Raw genomic sequence first — 23,460 nt, forward strand, 5'->3', positions numbered from 1 at the left:
CATGAGGGGTCAATTCAGTGGATAAAATATCAATTTGAAACATACAGAAACTCTCAAAATTACTTGAATATATTTTCATTTAAAATTATTATCTTGTTGAAACTGGAACATCAAATTGAAAATATCCATAATGAGAATATCAAAATATTTATTAAAATTCATTTTTGAGAACTCATGAAACCTCATAAAATATCATGATATTAAAGTGAGTGCAAATCAAAAGTCCAAAACAGATTAGATTATATTCAAAGTTTATACTAACTAAATTAAATCCCTGTATAAAGTATTGCCCTTTTCTAATGCAGTCTTGGCTACTAAAAATGATAGAACTTATCACTACATTGATCCAGCAAATATACAACTGGTACCAGGCATGCTAAGCTTTACCAGATAGCCCAAAACACACCCACAGTTAGAAAAACTGTATTGTAATAACAGGCCATGAAAACCTTATATTATATATAGTATTATAACATGATTGTGGTAATTTCATCCTTTAATTTTCCACATAGGAAGGATGCATTTTAGAACAATAAACAATGTTTTGAAAATTAATGTGGGAAATTAATTAACTTATAATATTTCATAATGTGAGATAACATGGAGAGACAAGAGAAAAGACATAATAGTCTTTCTTTCCACATAGAAAAGACAATACTATTTTCCTTTCCATGTGGAAAGAAAGACTATTCACACAGAAACAAAAAGTTAAATTACCACCATTTTTGAGGATATCAATCAGAAGACAAGGTATTGTCTACTATTTTTAGGTTCTTGAAATTTGACAATTTTTCCTGTTGTCTAGCCATGCAGAAAGCAAGTTATAACATAGCTTTTGGAAGGAGCAAGTACTGCAGTACTAAGTAGAAAATTCAGGGAGGAAGGATGTGGGGAATAGCATCTTTATTTGAAATGCTTCTTATACAAAGTAATTACTAAAGTAATCATCCTGTATGTGTTGTTTTAAAATGAGGGAATTTCCAGTCACCAGTTTGAATTCACATTCTGTTTCATTGTTCTCAGAGAAAAAGATCAAAGAAATAATTCAGATGACTTTGAACAACTTGAGAAAAATAAATGTGAATATGGGGAACATATTATTCTACAGGTTGTGAAATTCTGAAATGAAAAAAAAATTGAAATATTACAAAGTCACTTAAACAACTGGGCTCTTTGTTTCAGTCAACTTTTTGTTGGTGTCACCAAAGTACCTGACAGAACAACATAGAGGATGAAAGGTTTATTTTGACCCCATGGTTTCAGAGTTCTCAGTCCATGGTTGGCTAACTCTATTGCTCTGGGTTTAAGATCAGGCAGAATATGATGAAAGAAGGGTGTGGCAGAAGAAAACTTGTCTGTTTATATAAGCTGAGAAGCAGAGAGAGAGGGAAGGTGCATGAACAGGTATAGCCCGGGTAATACCCACATTCACCTACTTCTAGACAGCCCTGCAGTTACAACCAAGTAATCTGTTCAAATTAGTAGCCCATTGATGAAATTATAGCATCCATAATCTAGTCTTTTCACCTTAGAACATTCCTACATTGCCTTATACAAGCATTTGGGGATTAAAGATCTAAATCATAACACTTATTTATAAAATGCATATAAAGAAGCATGAACCAGAAGCATAAGTATAATACATGCAATTTTGTGTTTTAAAATATTAGTGGAAATATTGTCTGTCAAATCATTAACAATGTTACCATTTTCTACATTGCTATGGGACACTCTTTCCAAGATTACTAGCATATATTTATCCAAAGAAATATGAACATTGTCACAGATTTGTGCTTGTTAACTACAACATTGGTATGTATATTACAAGATATATACAGATCATGTTTTATTACTTTGATCTTCTATATTACAAGGAAAGGGATCGTAACTAAAGGGATCTGGTAATTAAATTAAATTAATACAGAAAACTACAAGGGTGTTTAACGTGAAAATCTAATTAACTCATTCTGGAATATCAATGAAAATTTGCTCTTTATATAGAAGCTGATCTATAAAGAGCAATAAATGTTTTACACACACAAACACAGACACATACACACACACTTACACACACACATGCACATGCACACACACCTTCTATTTATTCCTTTCATATCTATTGGGCTTTTTTCTTGTTATTTCTTGTCCTTTTGTTACTATACTTCACTACCACTTTGTCTCTACAAGACTTTCTCTTTCTTATCTCCTGGCCTAGAGCTGTCTGTCTGCCTTACTAGCCTCAGTTTATTTCAATGCCCCTCATAGTGTTCCTAAAATGTGCCCATATGTTTAAAATATTCTCTTGGTTAAGCTGTCTGTTATGATTTGGATGTGATGTATCCCCCCTGTTATGGTTTGGATGTGAGGTTTCCCCTGAAGCTCACATGTGAGACAATTTAAGAAGGTTCAGAGGAGAAATTAATGGGTTGTGAGAGTCATAATCCAATCAGTGAGTTAATCCCCTAATAGAGATTAAGTGAGTGGTAACTGAAGTGGTGGGGTTTGGCTGGAGGAGGTGGGGATTGAGGCATGCCTTTGGGTATATATTTGTATCCTGAAAGTGGAGACCTCTCTCTCTGCTTCCTGATCACCATGTAAACCACCTCTCTCTGCCACACTCTTCTGTGTTGTTCCTGTCTCAACTGGAGCCCTCAGGAATGGAGCCAGCTATCTATGGACTGAGACCTCTGAAACCCTGAGCTGTCAAATAAACTCTTCCTCCTCTACAGTTGTGCTGATTGGGTCTTTTAGTCACAGCAGTGAAAAAGTTGACTAAAACACCCCCTCCCCCTCAAAAAAACCCTTTTGTGTTAATGCAGGATTCTATAGTGCTAAGTGATTAGATTATGAAAGCTGTAACCAAATCAGTGAGTTAATCCATTTCATAGATTAATAATTTGGACTCTGTGGTAATTTAGGCAGGAGGTGCATAGCTGGAGGAAGTAGGTCTTCAGGGTGTGTCTTGTTGTAGATCAAATCTTGTCTCCTGGATACTTTTTCCTGTCTCTCTGCCTTCTAGCTGCCATGAGTTGAGCACCATTCATTCCATTGCAGTGGTTTTCTGGCATGATTATCCATCTTACCAAGGGTCCAGAACAATGGAATCATCCAACTATCGACTGAACCAATGAAACTGTGAGCCAAAAATAAACTTTTCCTCCTTAAGTTGTTCTTGTCAGTTATTTTGGTCAGTGACACAAAGCTAACATTTGCCCTAATTTGGATATGCCTTATCTTTCTTGATGAGTCCCTGTCAAATAGAGGCTTTGATAAACATCTTTAAGCTGGAATTAAGAGTATGAGTAGGGGCTTGATAGACAAAATTGTGTGTGGTACCAGAAGAAGCAGATTGAGAAAGGAGAATAACCAGAGTGGGCCTACCATATCAAAAGACTTTGAGGCAAGAATTAAAGTGGTGTATTTAGTAATCAAATAAAAGTTGAAAAGTAGGAAACTACAGACCTAGGAAGAGTATTTGAGACTGACCTCAGAGAGTACATGATATTAGGAGCTTTATGATATAAAGGTTATAACCAGACTATTTATGATTCAGGAGAGGAAATAACTTTAAGATTGAATTAAGGAAGAATTATATCTTCTTTTGATAGTACCAGAAAGCAAGAAAGAAAATATTCTCACTTTCCAGCTACTGTGGTCTGAATCTTTGCATTCTTCTCCACTGAATTAATAAATTTGACATTTAACCCTCAAGGTGATGATGTTAGGAGGTAGAGTCTTTAGGAGTTGGGAAGTATTATGGGCTTTGGGATTAGTACTTTTATAAAGGAGAGCCCAGATAGATTTCTTGTTCCTTCTACCATGTGAGGAGACAGGAAAAATGTGTCATATACAATACAGAAAGCAGGCTCTGGCCAGATACTGAATCTGCTTGCATCCATATTTTAGATAGTTCAGTTTCTAGAACTGTGAGAAATAAATGTCTGTTGTTAATATATTACCCATCCTATCATATTTAGTTATATTAGCTGAGTAAACTAAAACAGAAAATTGGTACTAATAAGTGGATTTACTACTGTAATAAATATCTAAACATGCAGAAGTAGCTTTGGAACTGGATACTAGGTAGAGGCTGGAAGAGTTTTGAGAAGCTTCATTATAGAAAAAGGTGATAAAATTGCTGTGAATAGACATCAAGTGTAATTCTTATGAAAGCTCAAACAGAAAAGAGGAGAATGATGGCGATAGACTCAATATTCTTAGAGATACCTAACAATTGTGTATAGAATTTTGATAAGGATATATATGGTAAAGAACATTCTTATGAGATCTCATATGGACAGGAGAAATATGCTATTAGGTAATGGAAGAAAGATAATCTTCATTTAAAAGTATCAAATAACTTGCAGAATTGTGGGTAGTGAAACTGAGTATTTGGCTGAAGAAATATCCAAGTGAAGAATTGAAGTTGTGGCTTGGTTTCTCTTGACTACTCATATTAAAATGCAAGAAGAGAAAAATGACATAAAGTTGGAATTTTCAAACAAAAGAAAAGCAAATCTTTAAATTTTGTGACATTCTCAGTCTGTCCATAAGGAAAATAGTGAGAGCCTCTTTGGGACAAAATATGAAGGATGTATTCAAATTATCATCTGATAAGGAACTATTGTCCAAGACAATGGAATAATGAACCAGAAAAAAATTCATAAATAGGGCTGCCCTCCCATCACAAGCCCAGAATGCAAGAGCTCCAGTGAGCAAAGGGCCATGACAGAGAACCCTTATTAGTGCAATGCTGTCTCATCCCTAAAGAAAAGAGGACAGTCAAACACCATGCCCTTGAATGCCCCCTTTCTGTTCCTCTAAACCTAGTCATGTTAAGGGAACAAGGAACGCAAGGGTGGGCTGGAAAATCCAGATATGTATTATCTTAAAAGACAACTAGCTTTCTCTTATGGACTCTGGGAACTAGGGCAAGTTAGTGTTATCTGTAGAAAGCTGCTTTCTTGCATGTACTCCAGCATAGCTGTTCCTTGAGATGTTGGTCATAGAGCAAACCAAGAAAGCTAATGCTGAGATGTCACTGCTTCTACAGCCTCACATATAAAACCCCTCTCTGGATGGAGACCAATTCAGAACTGAGGGCACTCTAAAAATTGTATGTGTCATTCATCCAGCTGGCTGCCACTGGACAAAACACTATAAGGGAGAGAAGGTACTGCTTAGAGAAGCAGCATGAGGGATATAGGGAATATTGATTAGCCTGTGGCCACTAAACTCTTCTTGCAGCAATCAATGATCTCTTGGAAACTTTCATCAATAAGCCATCTTCCATGCTGTCTCCAGGCATTTTGTTTAGCCTACCTGCAAACTACCCTATTGCCCTGGCATAACTGGGCTGTGGAGAAGACAAATGCTCAGTGTGGCTAGAGAAACAGGAACCCTATATTGGTAGAACCACAAGCATGTGGTTTAAGCTTAGGGGAGCCTAAGGCATGTTACTAAAGCACTTAGCTGCTGTGAAGGTGCAGTCACCATAGAGAACCACCTCAAAGATAGTACACAGGCACAGAGCTTCCATGGTCAGGTATTTACAAGCCTTGGGGGATAAGCTTCTATGTGGCAAAACTGTGCAGGTGACATCCCAGTGTGTCCAGAAGGTGGGGACATCTGCCGTAGTAAGTCTGAAATTTTGGATGGCATTTTCAGTGGGTGAGAGGTCATGACATCAAGGCAAATGTTGTTCTTCTTCAGCATCACATTTTAATGTCCTCTTGCCTGTTGTATGTTGGATTTTGGTCTTGCTTGGGACCAGTTACTCCTTTCTTCTTTCCTATTCCTCCCTTTTGGATTCATTGCATTTCAGAAGCACATAAAATATTGTATTTCACAGGCTCACAGTTGGAGAGTAATTTGCCTCAGAATAAATTGTACCTTGAATCTCACCCTTATCTGATTTAGAGGATATTTATATGAGACTTTGAACTTTAAACCTGTTAGTTGGTGCTGAAATTTATTAAAAATTTTGGGGCTATTGAGATGAAGTAAGTACATTTTTATGTAAGAAGGACATAAATTTTGGGGAAGGTAGGAGTGAAATGACCATGGTTTAATATGTCTCTCTAAAATTCATATGATGGTAGGGTGAGGCATTTGATAAATGACCAGGTCATGAGGATGAAACCTCATGGATGGGATTACTGTCCTTGTAAAAGAGACCCCAGAGAAAAACCTCACCTCTTCTGCTATTTGAGGACATAGTAAGAAGGAACGTCTATGAACCAAAAAAGCAGGCCCTCACCAGATGGTGAATCTTCAGGCAACTTGTATCCCCAGCCTCAAAACTGTGAGAAATAGGGCTGGGGTTGTAGCTCAGTGGTACAGTGCTTGCCTAGCATATATGAGGCAATAGGTTCAATCCTCAACACCATCTAACAATAGTAAATAAAAGTGTTTTGTCTATCTACAACAAAAATAAACTGTGAGAAATAAATTTCTGTTATTTATAAACTACCTAGTCTATAATAATTTTATAACAACCTGAATAGACTAAGAAATCAATCTTGTGCTATAAGAATTCTGAAAAAATATGTGGATTCTTTCAAGAGAGCTATAGTAAAGAAGCACCCATGAAGAAAGTGGAGTTTCATTTTATATAAGGAGGTAGAGAATGTTAGAGGAGATTGGTGATTGTGAAGTCAGAATTCTAGAAGTGTGAGAATGTATATGGTCTCATAGCAAAGGAAGTTCAGCACAGTGTGAAAACACACATCGAAGAGAGAGGAGCTCATATACTGGATGATGATCAAGAACAATGGATAGGTAATGATTGGTAGATGTAGTCTTATACGAGGCTCAACCTTAAGAGCTTTGATAAGTGTGAGAATGATTCAAACTAGGTTTGTTTTCTACTTTGTTTTACTACAAAATCAGGAAAATGACTATAGAGTGAATATCAGGGAAATTAAAGATAACTGGCATAAATGTCTCCTATTCTCTCACAGGTCTTTTGGGTATATTCCGAGAAGGGGAATAGCTGGGTCAAATAGTGGTTCCATTCCCAGCTTTCCAAGAAATCTCCATACTGCTTTCCATATTGGCTGCACTAATTTGCAGTCCCACCAGCAATGTATGAGTGTGTCTTTCCCCCCACATCCTCACCAACTCACATTGTTTGTATTCTTAATAGCTTGCCATTCCAACTGGAGTGACATGAAATCTTAGAGTGGTTTTGATTTGCATTTATCTAATTGCTAGAGATGATGAGCATTTTTCATATATTTGTTGATAGATTATATATCCTCTTATGAGAAGTGTTTGTTCAGGTCCTTGGCCCATTTATTGATTGGATTATTTTTTTTTGGTGCTTATCTTGTTGAGTTCTTTATAAACCCTAGAGATTAGAGCTCTATCTGATGTGTGAGGGGTAAAAATTTGTTCCCAGGATGTAGGCTCTCTATTCATCTCACAGATTATTTTTTTTGCTGAGAAAAACTTTTTAGTTTGAATCCAACCCATTTGTTGATTCTTGGTTTTAATTCTTGTGCTATAGGAGTCTTATTAAGGAAGTTGGGGCCTAATCCCACATGATATTAGGGCCAACTTTTCCTTCTATTAGAGAGTCTCTGGTCTAATTCCTAGATCCTTGATCCATTTTGAGTTAACTTTTGTGCATGGTGAGAGATAGGGATTCAATTTCATTTTGTTACATATGGATTTCCAGTTCTCCCAGCACCATTTGTTTAAGATGCTATCCTTTCCCCAGTGCATGCTTTTGGCACCTTTGTCTAATATAAGGTAGTTTTCTTCAATGATTATTGATGGTCCTGTTTATCATCTACTTTCTTTCTGGGCTTTGTGTCTCAAATTATCTGTTCACTTGCATCCATTTTCTATCTCTTCTTCTATTAGTTCCTTATTATGTTAAATATTATAGTTTTATATTACCAATAGAGAGGCTCCATATTGTTACTATCCTTTGCAAAATTCTTTTAGTCCTTCTGACAATTGAATTTTAGAATAGTTTTGCAGATGCAAAGGAAAATCCCAATGAAGTTTTTATTGCAATCATATTACATGTATGTATTCATTAGGAAATATGTGACATCCATACACTACTCAGTTTTCTTCTCAGAGATACTGAAATATTTCTTTATGATTTCAAGTCTTTTTTTATATCTGTCAATACAACTTTGTACTTTTTTGTCTCAATATGCCTCTCTTTGCAGTCTGTTGCCAACATGTATTTTGTTGTTAGGTTTAGTGGAAATAGGATTTCTCAAGGACTATTTTAGTTATTGTCCCAAAGATTGCAGACATAAATGTACTTGAGATTAAATTATTTCTTCCAGTTTTTACTACAGATTTCCAGGAAGAATCCAATAAAGCATTTGTATATATGTACTAAAACACTATATTGCTAAGTATACTTCAGTAGCCCATTGGTTTTCTGAGGAAGGATTTTATGTTCTCTCTACATCAGTAATTTTAGCACTTTTATATAATTATGCTGTGAAGTTAACAAAAACCTGAAAAAATGTTAGAGGAATGAAACCTTTCTTTGACATTGATAGATTTTTCATTACTCCTTGATGAGATAGTAATATATCTTTGCCTGGAGAAATGAAAAAGTGCTACTATTCATCCCCTTTCCAAACACTTAGAGATGGTCTTCTCATATACGCCTGCTACTTTTAGAGTGAAGTGGTAGAAACAAAAAGGAGGACTCATACAAACTGAATAGAATGTACTCGCTATGGATATAGAGGTCATAGTCCATTGGAGGAGACAAACAGTTAAGTAATTATGATGAAGTATATGGTATTTTAGAGTTTGCACAAAATACTTTGGGATTATAATGAAGGGAAGTATTAGCTTCAATTACAGAGAGATCTTATTTATTCATGACGTTACATTTGAGCTAATACGCTAATGTTGAATAGAAACTTAAGGTAAATTCATCCAAAGTGAAATTTAAAAGTAGTTGATATTGATATATTAATTTGCTCAATAAGTTATAAATGCTTACTATGTGTTCCAGGCACAGTTACCTACTGGAGATAGAGCATTGCAAAAAAATGGACTAAATGCAATCCCTCATTAAGGCCATATTCTGGTGAAGAAGACTTATGTGAAACAAAATTATATATGTAATATAATTCTAGGTAATAAATATGCTCTAAAGAAATGTGAACAAAATAGTGGGAAAAGTCCTGAATATGAGTGTCAATGTAGGATACTATTTTAGACAGAATGGTCATGCAAGGACTCTCCAAAGTAGAGGAATAATGTATACAAAATCATTGGGAAGAGCATAATGGGAAGAAGGAATATCAAATGAAAGCCTGAAGCAGGAACAAGCATGAGACATACTCAGAAAATGGGAAGCAGATCAATGCAGCTTCTAGACACATGTCACAGGCTTTAATATAAATTGGGGATTGAATAAGAAGGCTCCTGTATGTCACACCAAATAGTTTTATTTTATTTTTGAAGTAATGGAACCCATTATATCTTTTAAAGCATTGCTGATTGAAATCATTGCTAGCAGTTCAAAAGATGATTGAAGACCAGAAAACACTGGAAGCAAGCAATCAAATATTGTGGAGAGTACATAATGTATGCAAAGATGTTCTCTGCCTAATTTAGCTCAATGACCTCCATGGGATGGGAACTAAGTGATGTATTTGAGATGTTCTGCATTAAAATCTTACAGGGATGTAGCCATAATGAAAACAGAGATATTTTTTTTCTATTTTATTCATTGCAATAGTTCTCAAAATCAAAAACATTATCAGGCACATGATAGTGCTCAATGACTATCTATTGTATGAATAGAAAAATTGGTGGCTAACTAAATATTAGAGATATTTGAGAGAAATTAATGAGAAGTATATTTGAGGGTTAGTCCATGTGACACAGGTATTCTAGGTGTGTGGCTACATAAAAGGTGATTCCTTAGATACCTAGGGAAATCTAAGGATTAGACTAGGAGTTTGGGGGAAGGAGGGAGTTGTGCCTATTTATGAGGTGAAACTGATTAGAACTGATTCCTAGTAATTTGTGTACATTCGGAGACTAAATTGTACACCTCTAGAATGCCTAGCTAGAGTGTTTCTATCAACATGGGCAAAACACTTAAGCACCTGGATAAGTTTGCTGAGGATTCTCTGGAGGAGGGGTGCAAAGAAGCAGAATAATGGGTGTAAGTGACAACCTAACGATGTGAAAATCACTTATTAGTAATGGTTAAAAGGTTGTGAAAGAGTAGTAGGCATCTCGAAAATATGTGGGTTTTTTTACTTACTATTAATCTAAATAACACATTTAGCTATCAAATGAGCTCCTCTGTAGATGGGTCAAGACCCCAACCCAATAATGATATGAGTTGATTCTCATGTCAGAGAATATGTAAGGAAGGCTTCATGTCATATGGAAGCCATGTCTTCCAGTCTCCAATAGCCTGTGGATCCTTTTGATCCTCATACTTAGTATGCTTACTTGATATTGAATTCACTAGAAAAAGATGGCTTTATACAGTGAATTCACAGAATTATTTAGCACTTTCTTGTTTGGGTTATCCTGAAAAGAACCCCCAAAAGTGGAACAAAAGTAAATTAGACTTTTACAACCAACTTTCCTCTCCAAATTCTTTCTCAATCAGGTATTTTTCTGCTTTGTTCCATTGGGACAAATCCTTTATGATTAGAGTTTTACAAACAATAGTAAATAAGAAATAATTTTTGCCAGTAAGAATAACCGTTTTCTTAAATACTTTATTGATTGAAATTTGATCTTTTCAGTTATGATTATTTGGCAGCCTTTGGAGGCAGAGAAGTTGAGGCAGCAGGACACCAGGAAAGATGTGTGTCCATGGAGGAAGCAGAAAGCTTAAAGCTAGGACAAGATAATGACATCTGCCTGCCTGTGGGATTCACCGGGCCAGTCTTGCAGGCAAGTTACTCCCATCCGAACCTTCAGAATATTCAACCTCCTCAAGTTTCTCCTCAAATACAAGATTTTCAAAGGCTTATCAACAATCTCCCCACAAATTCACATACTGATGTGCCCAACTATAACTTACAGTTGTCAAATGTAAGTAATGAAAATAATCAAGGCATAATTGATCATCCCCAACAAACTGTTTCAATCTGTAGTCCCTTACAGCTCAGTTGTGCACAAACTATAGCAGATGAAATGTCAGTGAGTACAATAAACAGCTCTATTCAGATGATGCCAGTAGGAGAGGCCCAGGCAGAAGATCAATCCTGCAACAAATGGAAAATTATTAGGAAACCACAAATAGCGAAAAGAGTGCCAATTCGAAAAGCACCACAGATTTTTACAGATCCAGCACCTGAGAGGAAAAGAACAGCCCCCATTAACCCTGCATACACAATTGGAAACTCACGGACTGCTAATAGTGTCCAAATGCGGCCATATAGGGAAAGGGTAATTCACTTATTGGCACTGAAGGACTACAAGAAATCCGAGCTGCTTATTAGACTGCAGAAAGATGACATTAAAAAAAGTGACAAGAATTCCCTTGGAAATATTCTTTACCAGGTAGCTGACTTAAATACCCAGAATTTTTCATATTCCTTAAAGAATTGCATTTATAGAGAGATCCAGAGAGATTGGCCTGGATATAGTGAACTAGATAAGCAATCATTGGATTTGGTACTTTCCACAAAAATGGATTCATTTCAGAATGCTACTGACACCCATCACCCAGAATCTTCTATAGATTCTATTAAAGATGGCACATCATCTTCTCAAACTAAGCTTTTAAAGTTGGATGGTACTGATTATTTAATGAAAAGAGGGCCTAGAATATCTCACCTGACAACTTCAGCACAGCCAAGATCAAATAACTACTTGACTAATAATGAGGAAAAATCCTCTGTAACTCCAGCCAAACAGAGCTGCCCAGCATTTTCTACAACCTACCCATCCATTTTAAATCCTTCTTTGCCTGTAAATTCCAACAGTAATTCCTGTAGCAATCCACAAAGATGTGGAACTCAAGATCCATATATGGGCAGTGTCAGTCAAGATACTATTATCTTTCCAAGCCAACCTAAAGAGCATACTTCTTTGGAAAACTTAGCTTCTATCTCAATTCAAATGTATCCAAAGCTGGGGGAGAAGAAAAATTTGGTATCTGATGAGAAGTTTAAACATAAAGCAAAAAAACAAAGTTGTAATACTGACATGACAGAGAAGAAGACAAGTTCTAAAGACCAAGATAAAGTTACAAACGCAAATTCTAGCAAAGCATTTCAAAAAGAAAGTTCTACCTCTGAGAATACCTATTCAGCATCTGGACTTGAGGATTATTTGACTAAATATCACACTATAGTTTCTCCAGAGCAACGTTGGCATTATGAACAGGAATTTAGAGTAGATTATGATGAATATCAGACATTGTATGCCAAGATGCTGAACTTATCTAAAGCTTTTATTAGCTTAGAATCAGAAAGGAAGCTGGTATCTTCAAACTCAAAAGAGTATCACAATATAAATCAAAGAATCTCACTAGAATATCAGCAGATGAGACAGCTTAACCCTAATTTTGCTGCAGAAAAATGTAGATGTGTATATCTTTACAACAAGCTGGTTCATATTAAAAAATTAATAAATGATTTTGACCAGCAGCAAGCAACATCAAAGCACTAAAACTGTGCTTACTTAACAACCCAAATAAAAATCTTACTCATTAAAAATTTCAAATAACTTGCTATAAGATTCTAAAGGGATTGAAACTTTTGTTTTAATTTATTTTTTCTTCATTTTATTTGAATTTTTTCTTAACTTTTATTTTTATTTTCATTTTCTTTATTAGTATTTAATTTTCACTTTATTTTTTCTTAATTTTCTGCATTTCAAAAGGAGTTTTATTCAGTGCCTTTACCTCCAATATTTTGTTTCATTCCCTTTTTCAGAATATCAAGGACCCAGTGACTATGAAATAACATTTTGCACACTTAAAAAATAAAACTATAATGAGTAAGATGAAGTGATTTTGATATGCAGCCTCTTTTTGACCATTCTTCATGCAAACTCACTGTTAAAATACAGAAATTAAGAAATTTGCAGAAATTAAGAAATTTGCATAAAGTGCTATGATTGAAACTGTCATTTACTTATATTTGAGAACACAAGTTATATTTGCAAACATGCAAAGATTTTGAACAGTGTTTATATTGTGCTGAATGGGAGGTAAAATGTTGAAAGAAAAATGTGATTAGAAATTATTGATAAATAATATCACACAAAACAAATAGTATTTGATATCACTTCCTGATTTTATTCAATACTCTCATAAATATAATTTTTGAAACACAAAACAAATTTATTTGAAATTTAATTAGAATAATAAAGCCCAATGCCTATTTGAAGAAACATTCGATTATGTACAGGAAAATGGCTAGATATAACTTTACCTAATTCAAAGAATTATCAGATGTGTCCAGCTTATTTATTGATTCATTCTCATCTATGGTTTTTTTAATTAAGTCAACATTATTTTAATGCTAGATGTTCACTAATAAAGTACAGAAAAGAGATCATTGATATGGACCTTTAGAAAAGTAATAGCCCCTAAGTCATAGATTTATAATGTAATTTTGAGGATTTAGCAATATCTCTTACATAGCTATTTCACATCTCAGGGAGCCTGATGTTGTGATGAACATGCATTGAATGATGATTGCAAACATCACAATTATTTTTCTGTATTGTTTACTTGTGATTATGCAAATTACCACAAACTTAGAAGTTCAAATTGACAGACTGTCTTATGGGTTGTGTGGGTCAGAAATTCCAGCACAATTTAGGTTGTTCCTCTGCCTCAGCATTTCTCATGAGGTTCCAATTGTGACCAGGGATGGTATTTCATCTGAGGATTAACAGGGGCGGGATATACTTCCAAGCTCATATATTATACTGATGACAATATTAAGTCTCTTTGGGGATTTGGACTAGAATATCATGTACTTTTAAGCTGTAGACTGGAGACAGAACTCAGTTCATTGTTGTGTGGGAATTTTCATAGCGCAGCACATGACATGGCAGCTGGTTTTATTGAAGCTAGCAAGGGATAAAGTTGGTGGCAAGAATGAAGTTAAAATCTTATGTAACATAACCATTAAAATGACATCCTATCACTTTTGTCATATTCTATTTTTTAGAAGTGAGTCACAAATGCTAACTACACTCAAAGGGAGGTGATTACACCAAGGTGAATCCTAGGAGGTGGAACTGTTGGGAACCAACTTAACAACTGTCTTCCATAACTACCTTCTTTAAGAAATTCAAAATTAAGCCAAGTGTGGTAGCAGAAGCCTATAATCTCAGCAACTCAGGAGGCTGAAGCAGGAGGATCACAAGTCTGAGGCCAGCCTCAGCAACTTAGCATGTCTCTCAGCAATTTAGCAAGACCTTCTATCAAAATAAAAAGTAAAATAACTGGGGATGTAGCTCAGTGGTAGAGCACCCTTGGGCTTGAACCCTAAAAAAATAAAACAAGAAAAAGAAAAATGAAATTGAAAAATTTGAGCGAGTCACTTTTCAATATTACTTCATAACCACATTTCATTAAGTAACTCAACACTGAGTGAACAAGAAAATTTATTTTCTTAAAAAATTATTTGGTCAATATATACTCTATATTAATTTATACGAACTCAGAAAATGTTTCTCAAATCAGACCTCAAGATATCATATCACAGGAGGTCTTTTAAATTGTAAACACTTTGATTTGGCATTTTTCTTTCAATTAGTATATAGTGGTATCACTTAAATCCTTATTAGTGTGTGATTGGTTGACTAAAACCGCCATCAGTCTTGGAACCAAAATATTTTCATTTACTGATGACTTTGTGAAAAATAGTATCCTTCTAGTTAATTTCCTTAATCAAAATGCTATGAATTCCTATATGCTATATGTGCATTCATTAGATTTATATTTCTGTTCCCTAGAAGTGACCTTAAAATATCTTATGTGTCTAATATATATATTTTAACAGGAGATTTCACGGAGTAACTAAAAAAGTAATGAAGTATACTGCTATGGTAAAGAGAGACCTGAGATTCTGGGGGCCAAGGATAGATAACAGTTATCATAAGAGTTGCCTTCCATAAAGGACATTTCAGGCACTACACTAAGTTCTTTATTATACTTGTCTAATTTAATTCATATCCAACTCTGTAAGACACATATCATTTTGTCAATTTACACAGGATAAAAGTATGGCTTGTAAATTAGTATTATTTTGACTGAATTTGTACAACTAGGTGAAAATACCTGAGATTCAAACCCAATCCTAATTTAAAACTGTTATAAAGCATTGTTGTAATCTATAATCACTCTACTATGAACTAGAACACTACAGCTTCTTGCTCCTCTCTACCTGTAACTTTGTAAATATTGACAAAACTCTCCTTCACTTCCCTTTCCCTATTCTATTCAGCCTCTTATAACCAGATAATCAAAACAGATAGCAAGAAAGACTTGTTGCCATCTTGTAACCAGAATTGTACTCCAAAATTCTTTGTGAATACCTTTTAAAAATTTATTTCAAAATAGCTAGATAAGAGGATTTTGCATTGTAATGCAATGATAAAGAAATAATATGTTAATTTCCCTGATTTTATCATCACATGTGATGATAAATACATGAATTGCAACATCATATTGTATCCCATAACAAAAATATTTATTATTTGTCCATCAAAAATAAAACAGCAGCAACAAAAACTAAGGCAGTCCCAGCAGATTGCTGCTAATAGAGATTCCAAATGAGCAGATACTCAAAACAGATAGCAAGAAAGACTTGTTGCCATCTGGAACATTATGGCAAGAGACTAGATTTTTTGTTCAGAGCTGGATGGAATCCTGATTCTGCTGCCTTCTTTGAAATTTCAGACGAGTTACTTGATGGATCCTATCTATATTTTGGTAATAATAACACGTCACAGCATTATTGTGCCTGATGGAAAACAAGCATTCAGTAAGAATTGATTCTGTTATGATTCCAAAAATGGGCAACAATGTATAATAAATCAGTTGCTATAGAGTTATCTTAATATTTGCTATTGTGTGGGATCTACAGAGAAATGGTTCAGTAATTAATATAGAAAAGATATCTAATAGATAAACTAATGAACTCAGATGAATATGGTTTCTGAAATAAATCTAATTTTGGGGAGAGAAGCTATATCAAGGCTATGCAGTTAAAAGAATAAAAATAGGTCTTGTTTTAGTTTATGACCAAAGCCCACAAAATAATAACAGCCAGGTGTTTTCTTGCATTGTCACATATCCTCATAGAAGCACTTTAATAAGGTTGTCCAGTTGATTGGTCCCCCAAGGTATCAGTATTCTATATTCCTTTGCTGAATCTTCTCAAGTGATCCATTTAACAGGGTTATGTTAACCTGACAATTAGTGGTGACCACAATGGACAGAAGAGCCATTCTAGATATATTTGTGCAATGGCATGAAGTATGGACTACAGACAGTCGTGGTTGTTGAAGTTAGGAGAGAGAGAATATAATTGCTAAAGGAGACATTATAGAGGAAATAGCACATGATTTATCCTGTCTTGGGGAAAGTAGTGATATTTATGGTTTAAAATCAGAAACAGAAGGTAGCAGAAGAAAGGCTGAAAAAGGAGGATAGAGTCTTTAATATACAGGAGCCATGTGAGAAGGCAAATCACAGCTGAAATGATGCAGATAAGTAAAAAATATTACTCAAGTTCAATTCTCTATAGAACTTCATAAAGGTGCAGAGAAATACAGGGATCCCACCCAACTATGTTAAGATCTCTGATGCCTCTCTAAAAAAATTAAATCATACACTTAATTCAATTTAAAAGACTTTCTATAGACTTATTTAATTTAAACAAATAGGTATATGAATTCCACATGAATTTTTCAGTAATTTAATTGATAAATAATTATTCTTAGGTGGACTAGTTACTTATGAAGTAAGAATCTGTAATGATTTGTGGAATTATCATTCCATCTGAATTATATAAACACATGGAGACTATTTAACTGTTAGAATTTTCCCTGGTATAGGAAGATGTGTGTTCTCAAAGTATCTTAATGGCCAAACTGGAATTTATTTGATGTTCAGGATGTGTTTTCTGGTTTTATTTTGTAAATAATACAATGTAAGTAAATTATTAATCTGCATTGTTTATTTTATAAGCTTGATCAAATTTTCCTTCATTTTTTAAAGAAACTGTTAATAAATGTTGGCACTTTCATATAGTTTTCTTTGTCACAAATATGTGTAAATTTTGTTGTTGCTGTTCTACTCTTGGTATAAGATAATGTTTCAGGAGTACTGATACCTGATTATGAAGTGGAAAAGTATTATAAACTATCTATTTAACAGAAAAAGCTTTGATCTACTAGCCAGATAAACAACTATTATATTCTGTGGGTTGGTAAACTCCTTAAATGCCCTTTATATAAAACATTGGTCAAACATTGGTTTTTCCTCTGTTTTGAAATCCATTAAAGCTTTTGAGTAAAATTCATCGTCTTTTTTTTAAGCTAAGTCAATGCTTCATGCATATAATATAACATTAGAATTTAGAAGTTAATTATTTCTTCATTTTACTTGAAGCAATCTTACCAAAATCTCAATGACATGTTTTCTATATTTCCTTTTGGGCAAACATGAGTTTTTCCAGGCAAGCTTCTCTCTCAATGGTCTGTCTGTCTCCTTCATCAGAAGATGAGATGTCAAAATCTGACTTAAAATCACGCTTCTCAGATCCCTGTCCTTGTCTGCCATCTGCTTAATTAGATGCTTACCTTGATACAGAATTGGATTTTATTGCTCATTAAAGGTGTTGAACCTGAAGAACTTGTTTCTGCCTTTGCTTTTTACAACACCTCGAATTAACTTCCACTAAAAAATAAGAGAAGAGAAGCAGTGATTCTCACCTACTTGTTCCAGTGACATTTTTGGTCAAATAATCAGTGAATTTCAAGTTGAAACCAACTATTTGGCAGAGTTTGGCCACAGAAAATCTGTGATCACTATCATGACTAAAAGCTAGAACTTTTGATAAGGGTAAATCAGCTCCAACATAGAGATGATAATTGGTAACCTATGCTTTCTGTGAAGCTGTCAGAGAAAGTTGGTACATAAACATGTCAGACTTCTAAACCTTTCATCTATATCTCACAAGAGTAACACACATAAATTGAACAAACATATTTTGAAGAGGTAAGCATTATAAACTGTCTTTGACTTTTGATGATATAGTAGTGGCAGCCAATGTATTTAAATTTATGCTACATTTAAAATGAAAATAAAAGTTTTCATATTGGGTCAATTCTCTGATAAGAAATTAATCAAGTCACTGCTAGATGGATAAAATATGCTACAAAATATTATAATTTACTTTAAGAGATCACCAAAGGAAATGAAACTTTTGATACTGATCTGTAAAACTCAAAAGGTAGATCTAAGCAATCAATTATTTAACAGGATTGCAGCTTGGGATTATATAAAGAAACACTTGAGTTAGCAGCACAGAAAAAAAATCAAATGGATTGTTTTATGAACTCAAGTGCCTGAGGTCATTGAAGGTAATCCAAAAATGACAAAAAACTTCATTTACTCTATAGAGACAAAAGAATAAAATCAGGTTTTATTGTAGTTTCTTAACAAAACTTTGGCAAAAATTTCCACTCAGGCATTTCTTAGAATGTCACATTGCTTCTTGGAAGCAGTGTGATGAGGTAGACAGCCCAGTTGTCTGGAAATTCAAGAGGCCCACAATCTATTCCTTTACCAGATTTTCTCAAACCAGTCATTTGTCCTGTCTCTACATCAGATTCTTCTGAAATGGGTTTGAGAATAAATGTGTTTCTAAATCATTGTGAACTATATTGAATATCTTGGTATGCTTCTGACTATAGCTTATTTTATCATTGATCTTATTGGTAAAGAGTCTGTGAGATAATTAAAATCTTTCCCTGATGAGAAACCCAAAACTTGGAGGAATATCATGATTTTATTAGGGTTTTTTTTTTTTTTTTTGATCCTGGCACCGTTGACACCCTGGACCTTTTTTTGAGTATTTTAAAATCTATGTTCATCATGTATATTGGCTCATAATTTTCTTTTCTTTGGTTACCTTGTTTGGTTTTGGTATCATAGTAATGTTTGTCTCTTACCATGAGATTTTATGTACGCCCTCTTGTTTAATATTTGGAAGATCTTAAAGAGGATTCATATTAATTCTTCATTGAATGGTGAAATCTTAGAATAGCAATATCAGATTCTAGGCTTTTCTTTAGTGGAAGATATTTTATTACTGATACAATCACTTTAGTTATTTTGTTATCTGTTAAGATTTTCTATTTTTTTAATTATATGGTCTTGGCAGGTTGCATGTGTCTAGGAGTTTATCAATTGATTCTATATCATCTAATTTTTTGCATATGATTATAGATTAAATTCTCCTGTGCATCGCTGTATTCTGTGGCATCAGGTGTAATATATCCTCTTTAATTGCTGATTTTGAGGCTTTTCTTAATTTAGATAAAGGTTTGCTAATTTTGTATATCTTTTAAAAAACTCAGTTTTTTGGATCTTTTATTTTTCTAGTATGTATTTCATTTGTTTCTGTTCTGATCTTTATTATTTCATTGTTTCTACTAACTGTAGGCTTAGTTTGTTTCCTCTTAGTAGTTCCTTGTTTATCTAGTGTCTTGAAGTGTAACTCTAGGTTGTTTTTCTACCATCAGGAAAACATCAATTGCTATAAACTTCTCTCTTAAAACTGCTTTAGATGTATCTCTTGGGTTTTATTATATTAAACTCTTGTGCTTCCTTGTTTTTCTCAAGAGTTTTTTTTTTTTTTTTAATTTCCATTTCAGTTTCTTCATTGACCCCATTGACCTTTCATGAGCACATTAAAAAATTTCCAAGTATTTGTGAATTTTCCCCGAAATTTTCCTGTTAAATATTTTTTGGTGGTGCTGGGGATTGAACCCAGGGTCTTTTGCATGCTAGGCAACACTGTACAAACTGAGCATATCCCCAGCCCCAGATTTTTTATTTTATATTATAGTGGCAGAAAAGATACTTGGTATGACTTAATCTTCTTAAAAATTTAAAGATTTGTTTTCTAGCTTACCATATGATCCAACCATGAGAATCTACTATTTGTTTGAGAATAATATGTATTCTGTTGCTCTTGGATGGGAAGTTCTGTACATGTCTATTAGGTTTGCTTGTTCTAAAGTTTAGTTTAAGTCTGATTTTTTATTTATTTTCTGTCTTGATCATATCTCCATTTCTGAAAATAGGGTATTTAAGTTCCCTACTATAATTCTACTGTAAGTTTATTTTCACTTCAGGTCTCTTAATACTTGCTTTATATATTTTGGTACTCCAATGTTGGGTTCATATATATTTATAATTGTTGTATCCCCTAGAAGAATTTATTTCTTTGTCACTAAATAATGATCTTCTTTGTCACATTTAACAGTTTTTGACTCCACCTTGTTGACCTAACGTTCTGATGACAAATTTTATAATAAAAAAAACAAGGTGGGGAAGGATTGTAAATATCATGGGTATACAGTGGCCATGGAAAAACACACTGAAGAGGTAGGATTTTAATAAGCTTAAAGTAAGTTAGTTTTTTTGCTATACATACTTCTGGAGAATAAGCATTCCCAGGCACAGAGAATGGCAAATACCAAGTCAATAAGGAGAAAAACAATCTTCAGAAATGCTTAAAGAATATTAGGGGTACTAGTGTTTTTTTAAGTAAAGTAAGTAGTGCAGTTATGGAACATATAACAGGTAAAAATCATTAAAGGTTTTTATAGGCCATTGTAAGGAATTGTAATTTCCTGTCCTAAAACGGTGGTACACTGGAGGGTTTTATGTAGAGGAATATCATCATATATTTAACTTTTGAATAATTATTATGACTGCTATGCTTATATACTATAATGAACAAGAGTCAAAAGAGAGACATTACCTAGATACTATAAGAATAATTTAGACATGATGTAGTGGAAAATTAGATGAGGGTAGAATTAGTGGAATAAGTGGGATAATTTGTTTAAATTCTGGATTTTTTAATCTTATAATTAAAAGATTTATTCTGAAAACAGGATCTGTATAGCAATGTCTCTTTTAAATTTTTTTAGTTGTAGATGGACATAATACCTTTATTTTATTTTGTTTATTTTTATGTGGTGCTGAGGATTGAACCCAGTGCCTCATGTATGCAAGGCAAGCGCTCTGCCACTGAGCAACAGCCTCTGCCCTAAATTCTAGATTTTTGATGAAATATCAGATATATCTTTTTAATGAATTTAACCTGGGGTTGTGAGAGAGTTAAAGATAGCTCCAATTTTTTGACCTGAGGAAGCTGAATGATGATTCTGAGATGGGCAAATCTATGTGAGGAACAGACCTGAGGGGGAAAAAATAGGAACATGGTATAGTAAATATTATATTTGAAATGTGATTTTTGAAAGAATTAATATAAATTTGGACTTCAATAAAGGACTATAGAATGGATATAGATATGTGTGTGTGTGTGTGTGTGTGTGTTTGTGTTTGGAAATAATCAAAATATAGCAATATGTAAAGTTGCAAGATTAGACAGAATCACAAAATAAGTGGTAGAACATTGAAGCAATAATTCCTGAGTTCTCCAACCTTTGAAAATTTAGTGTGATGAGGATGGATTTTCTAAATAACCTGAGTAGAAATGGCTAGTGCCATAGAAAGAATGCCAGGAGAGTGCACTGCTGTGAAAATCAAGTGAGGAGACTATGTGATGAGGAATGATCAACTGTGTCAAATACTGATAGGACAAGTAAGGTAATGATTGGGTTCAAATGCATTGCAGTTTTATTTGTAACACTGATTAGTAAATTTTTAGTGGAATGGTGGAGTTGAAAGTCTAATTGGAATAGGCTTATGAAAGCATGGTAAATGAGGAACTTGAGACTTCAAGTCATTTGAATAACTTTGGAGTTAAGAAGAACAGAGGAGCAAAGCTGTATCTTCAAACAGATGTAGGGTCATAGTTGTTTTAAGATAGGGAAAAAATATAGTATGTTTGTATGTTTATGAAACAAAATCCAACAGGAATAAAGTATAATTCTGAAAATAGGGAAATGTGGGGTTTACATTTAAGCTAATTCATTGCCATGAGTAAATCCACTTTGTATTATACTTATGCATGTTTTTCTAAGATACTTTTTGTGAGGAAATAGGATGAAAGAAAGTTCAAAACAATACATGCTGCGGTAAACATTAACAGAAGAAAAAACAACTTGTATGTCGGTAAAGTGCCTGCTTGCTCGCATGTAGGGCTGCTTGCTGATCATAATAAAAAGATTAGAAGTCCAGCAGCTTACTAGCCTGGATCACTCATGGTTTAAACTACTCTATAAGTTAGTTTTCCTTTATTTAATTGTGCTGGAAGGGGAGAGTTAATAAAGTAATGGGTTTTTATAGGTTATGGTCTTGGAAAATTATGGAAGAAAGGCAGAGCATATGTGCACAATTTTGTGAAGATATATAAGATATGCTGTTATAACTTAAGGTTCTTTTCTGAAAATCTCACTTGTTCTTTCTCTTTTCTCCCTTCTCTCCTCTCCCTTCCCTTTTCCCCTCAAGCAATGTCATAGCAGAAAGTAAAAGTTGTGAAGTATGTGTTGGATATTTGAAATAGGATGACAATGTACAAAATCTATGCCAGTGGGTGTTATATGGTTTGGAAATAAGATGTTCTCCAAAAGCTCCTATGTTAATGAAGAACTATTTAGAGGTGGGACTGTAGAATTGTGAGAGCTGTTACCTAATCAGTCCATCTTAGAATGAACTGGGTGGTAATTGTAAGGAGGATATACATGCTTAGAGGAGGTGGTTCACTGAGGGAATGCCCTGGAAGGGTTCATCTTCCCTGTGGCCCCTTCTTCCTTCTCCCTCTCTTTCTGCTCATTGCCATAGATGGAGTAGTGCTCCTCCACCATGCACTTCCACCGTTATGTTCTGCCTTACCTTAGGCGTAGAGCAATGGACTGTGCAGACTGTAGACTTATCCTCTGAACCATAAGTCAAACTTTTCCTCTAAATAAATGTTCCCTCCTTTGTGTTGTTCTGGTCAGTTATTTCTGTCACAAAGACAAAGCTAACACAGTAGGGAAGGGAGTTGAATTGTAAAAATATGTTACAATTACATAGCAGCATTATATTCCCTGCCTAACTTCAAAAAGAAAACCATGTATCAGTAAATAGTGATAATGATTATCACATTGATAGATAATGAAATTTAATCTGAGAGGATACAAAAGGGTAACTTATAGTGAAAAGTTATTAAAAGTAATATACATTGGTAGGGAGGGTATTACTGGAATTAGGATACTAAAAATGAACTAGAAATGTAGAAGACAGTGGTAATAATGGGATGTTTGAAATTAAAATTATGGAAT

The 23,460-nt window shown here is 34.2% G+C and overlaps 1 protein-coding gene across 1 annotated transcript; it reads left to right on the forward strand.

The window, feature by feature from the left end:
• The first annotated feature begins 10,830 nt into the window (after window positions 1-10,830).
• Window positions 10,831-12,636, forward strand: LOC124076309 (RNA polymerase II elongation factor ELL2-like). The gene has a single exon (XM_046420178.1). It carries the CDS (start codon window positions 10,831-10,833, stop codon window positions 12,634-12,636), a length of 1,806 nt encoding a protein of 601 aa, XP_046276134.1.
• Window positions 12,637-23,460: the final 10,824 nt, after the last annotated feature.

The sequence above is a fragment of the Marmota monax genome, unplaced genomic scaffold, assembly GCF_021218885.2.
Source record: "Marmota monax isolate L192 unplaced genomic scaffold, Marmota_monax_Labrador192_F-V1.1 WCK01_AAM20220418_F8-fsc00123, whole genome shotgun sequence".
Classification (NCBI taxonomy): domain Eukaryota; kingdom Metazoa; phylum Chordata; class Mammalia; order Rodentia; family Sciuridae; genus Marmota; species Marmota monax.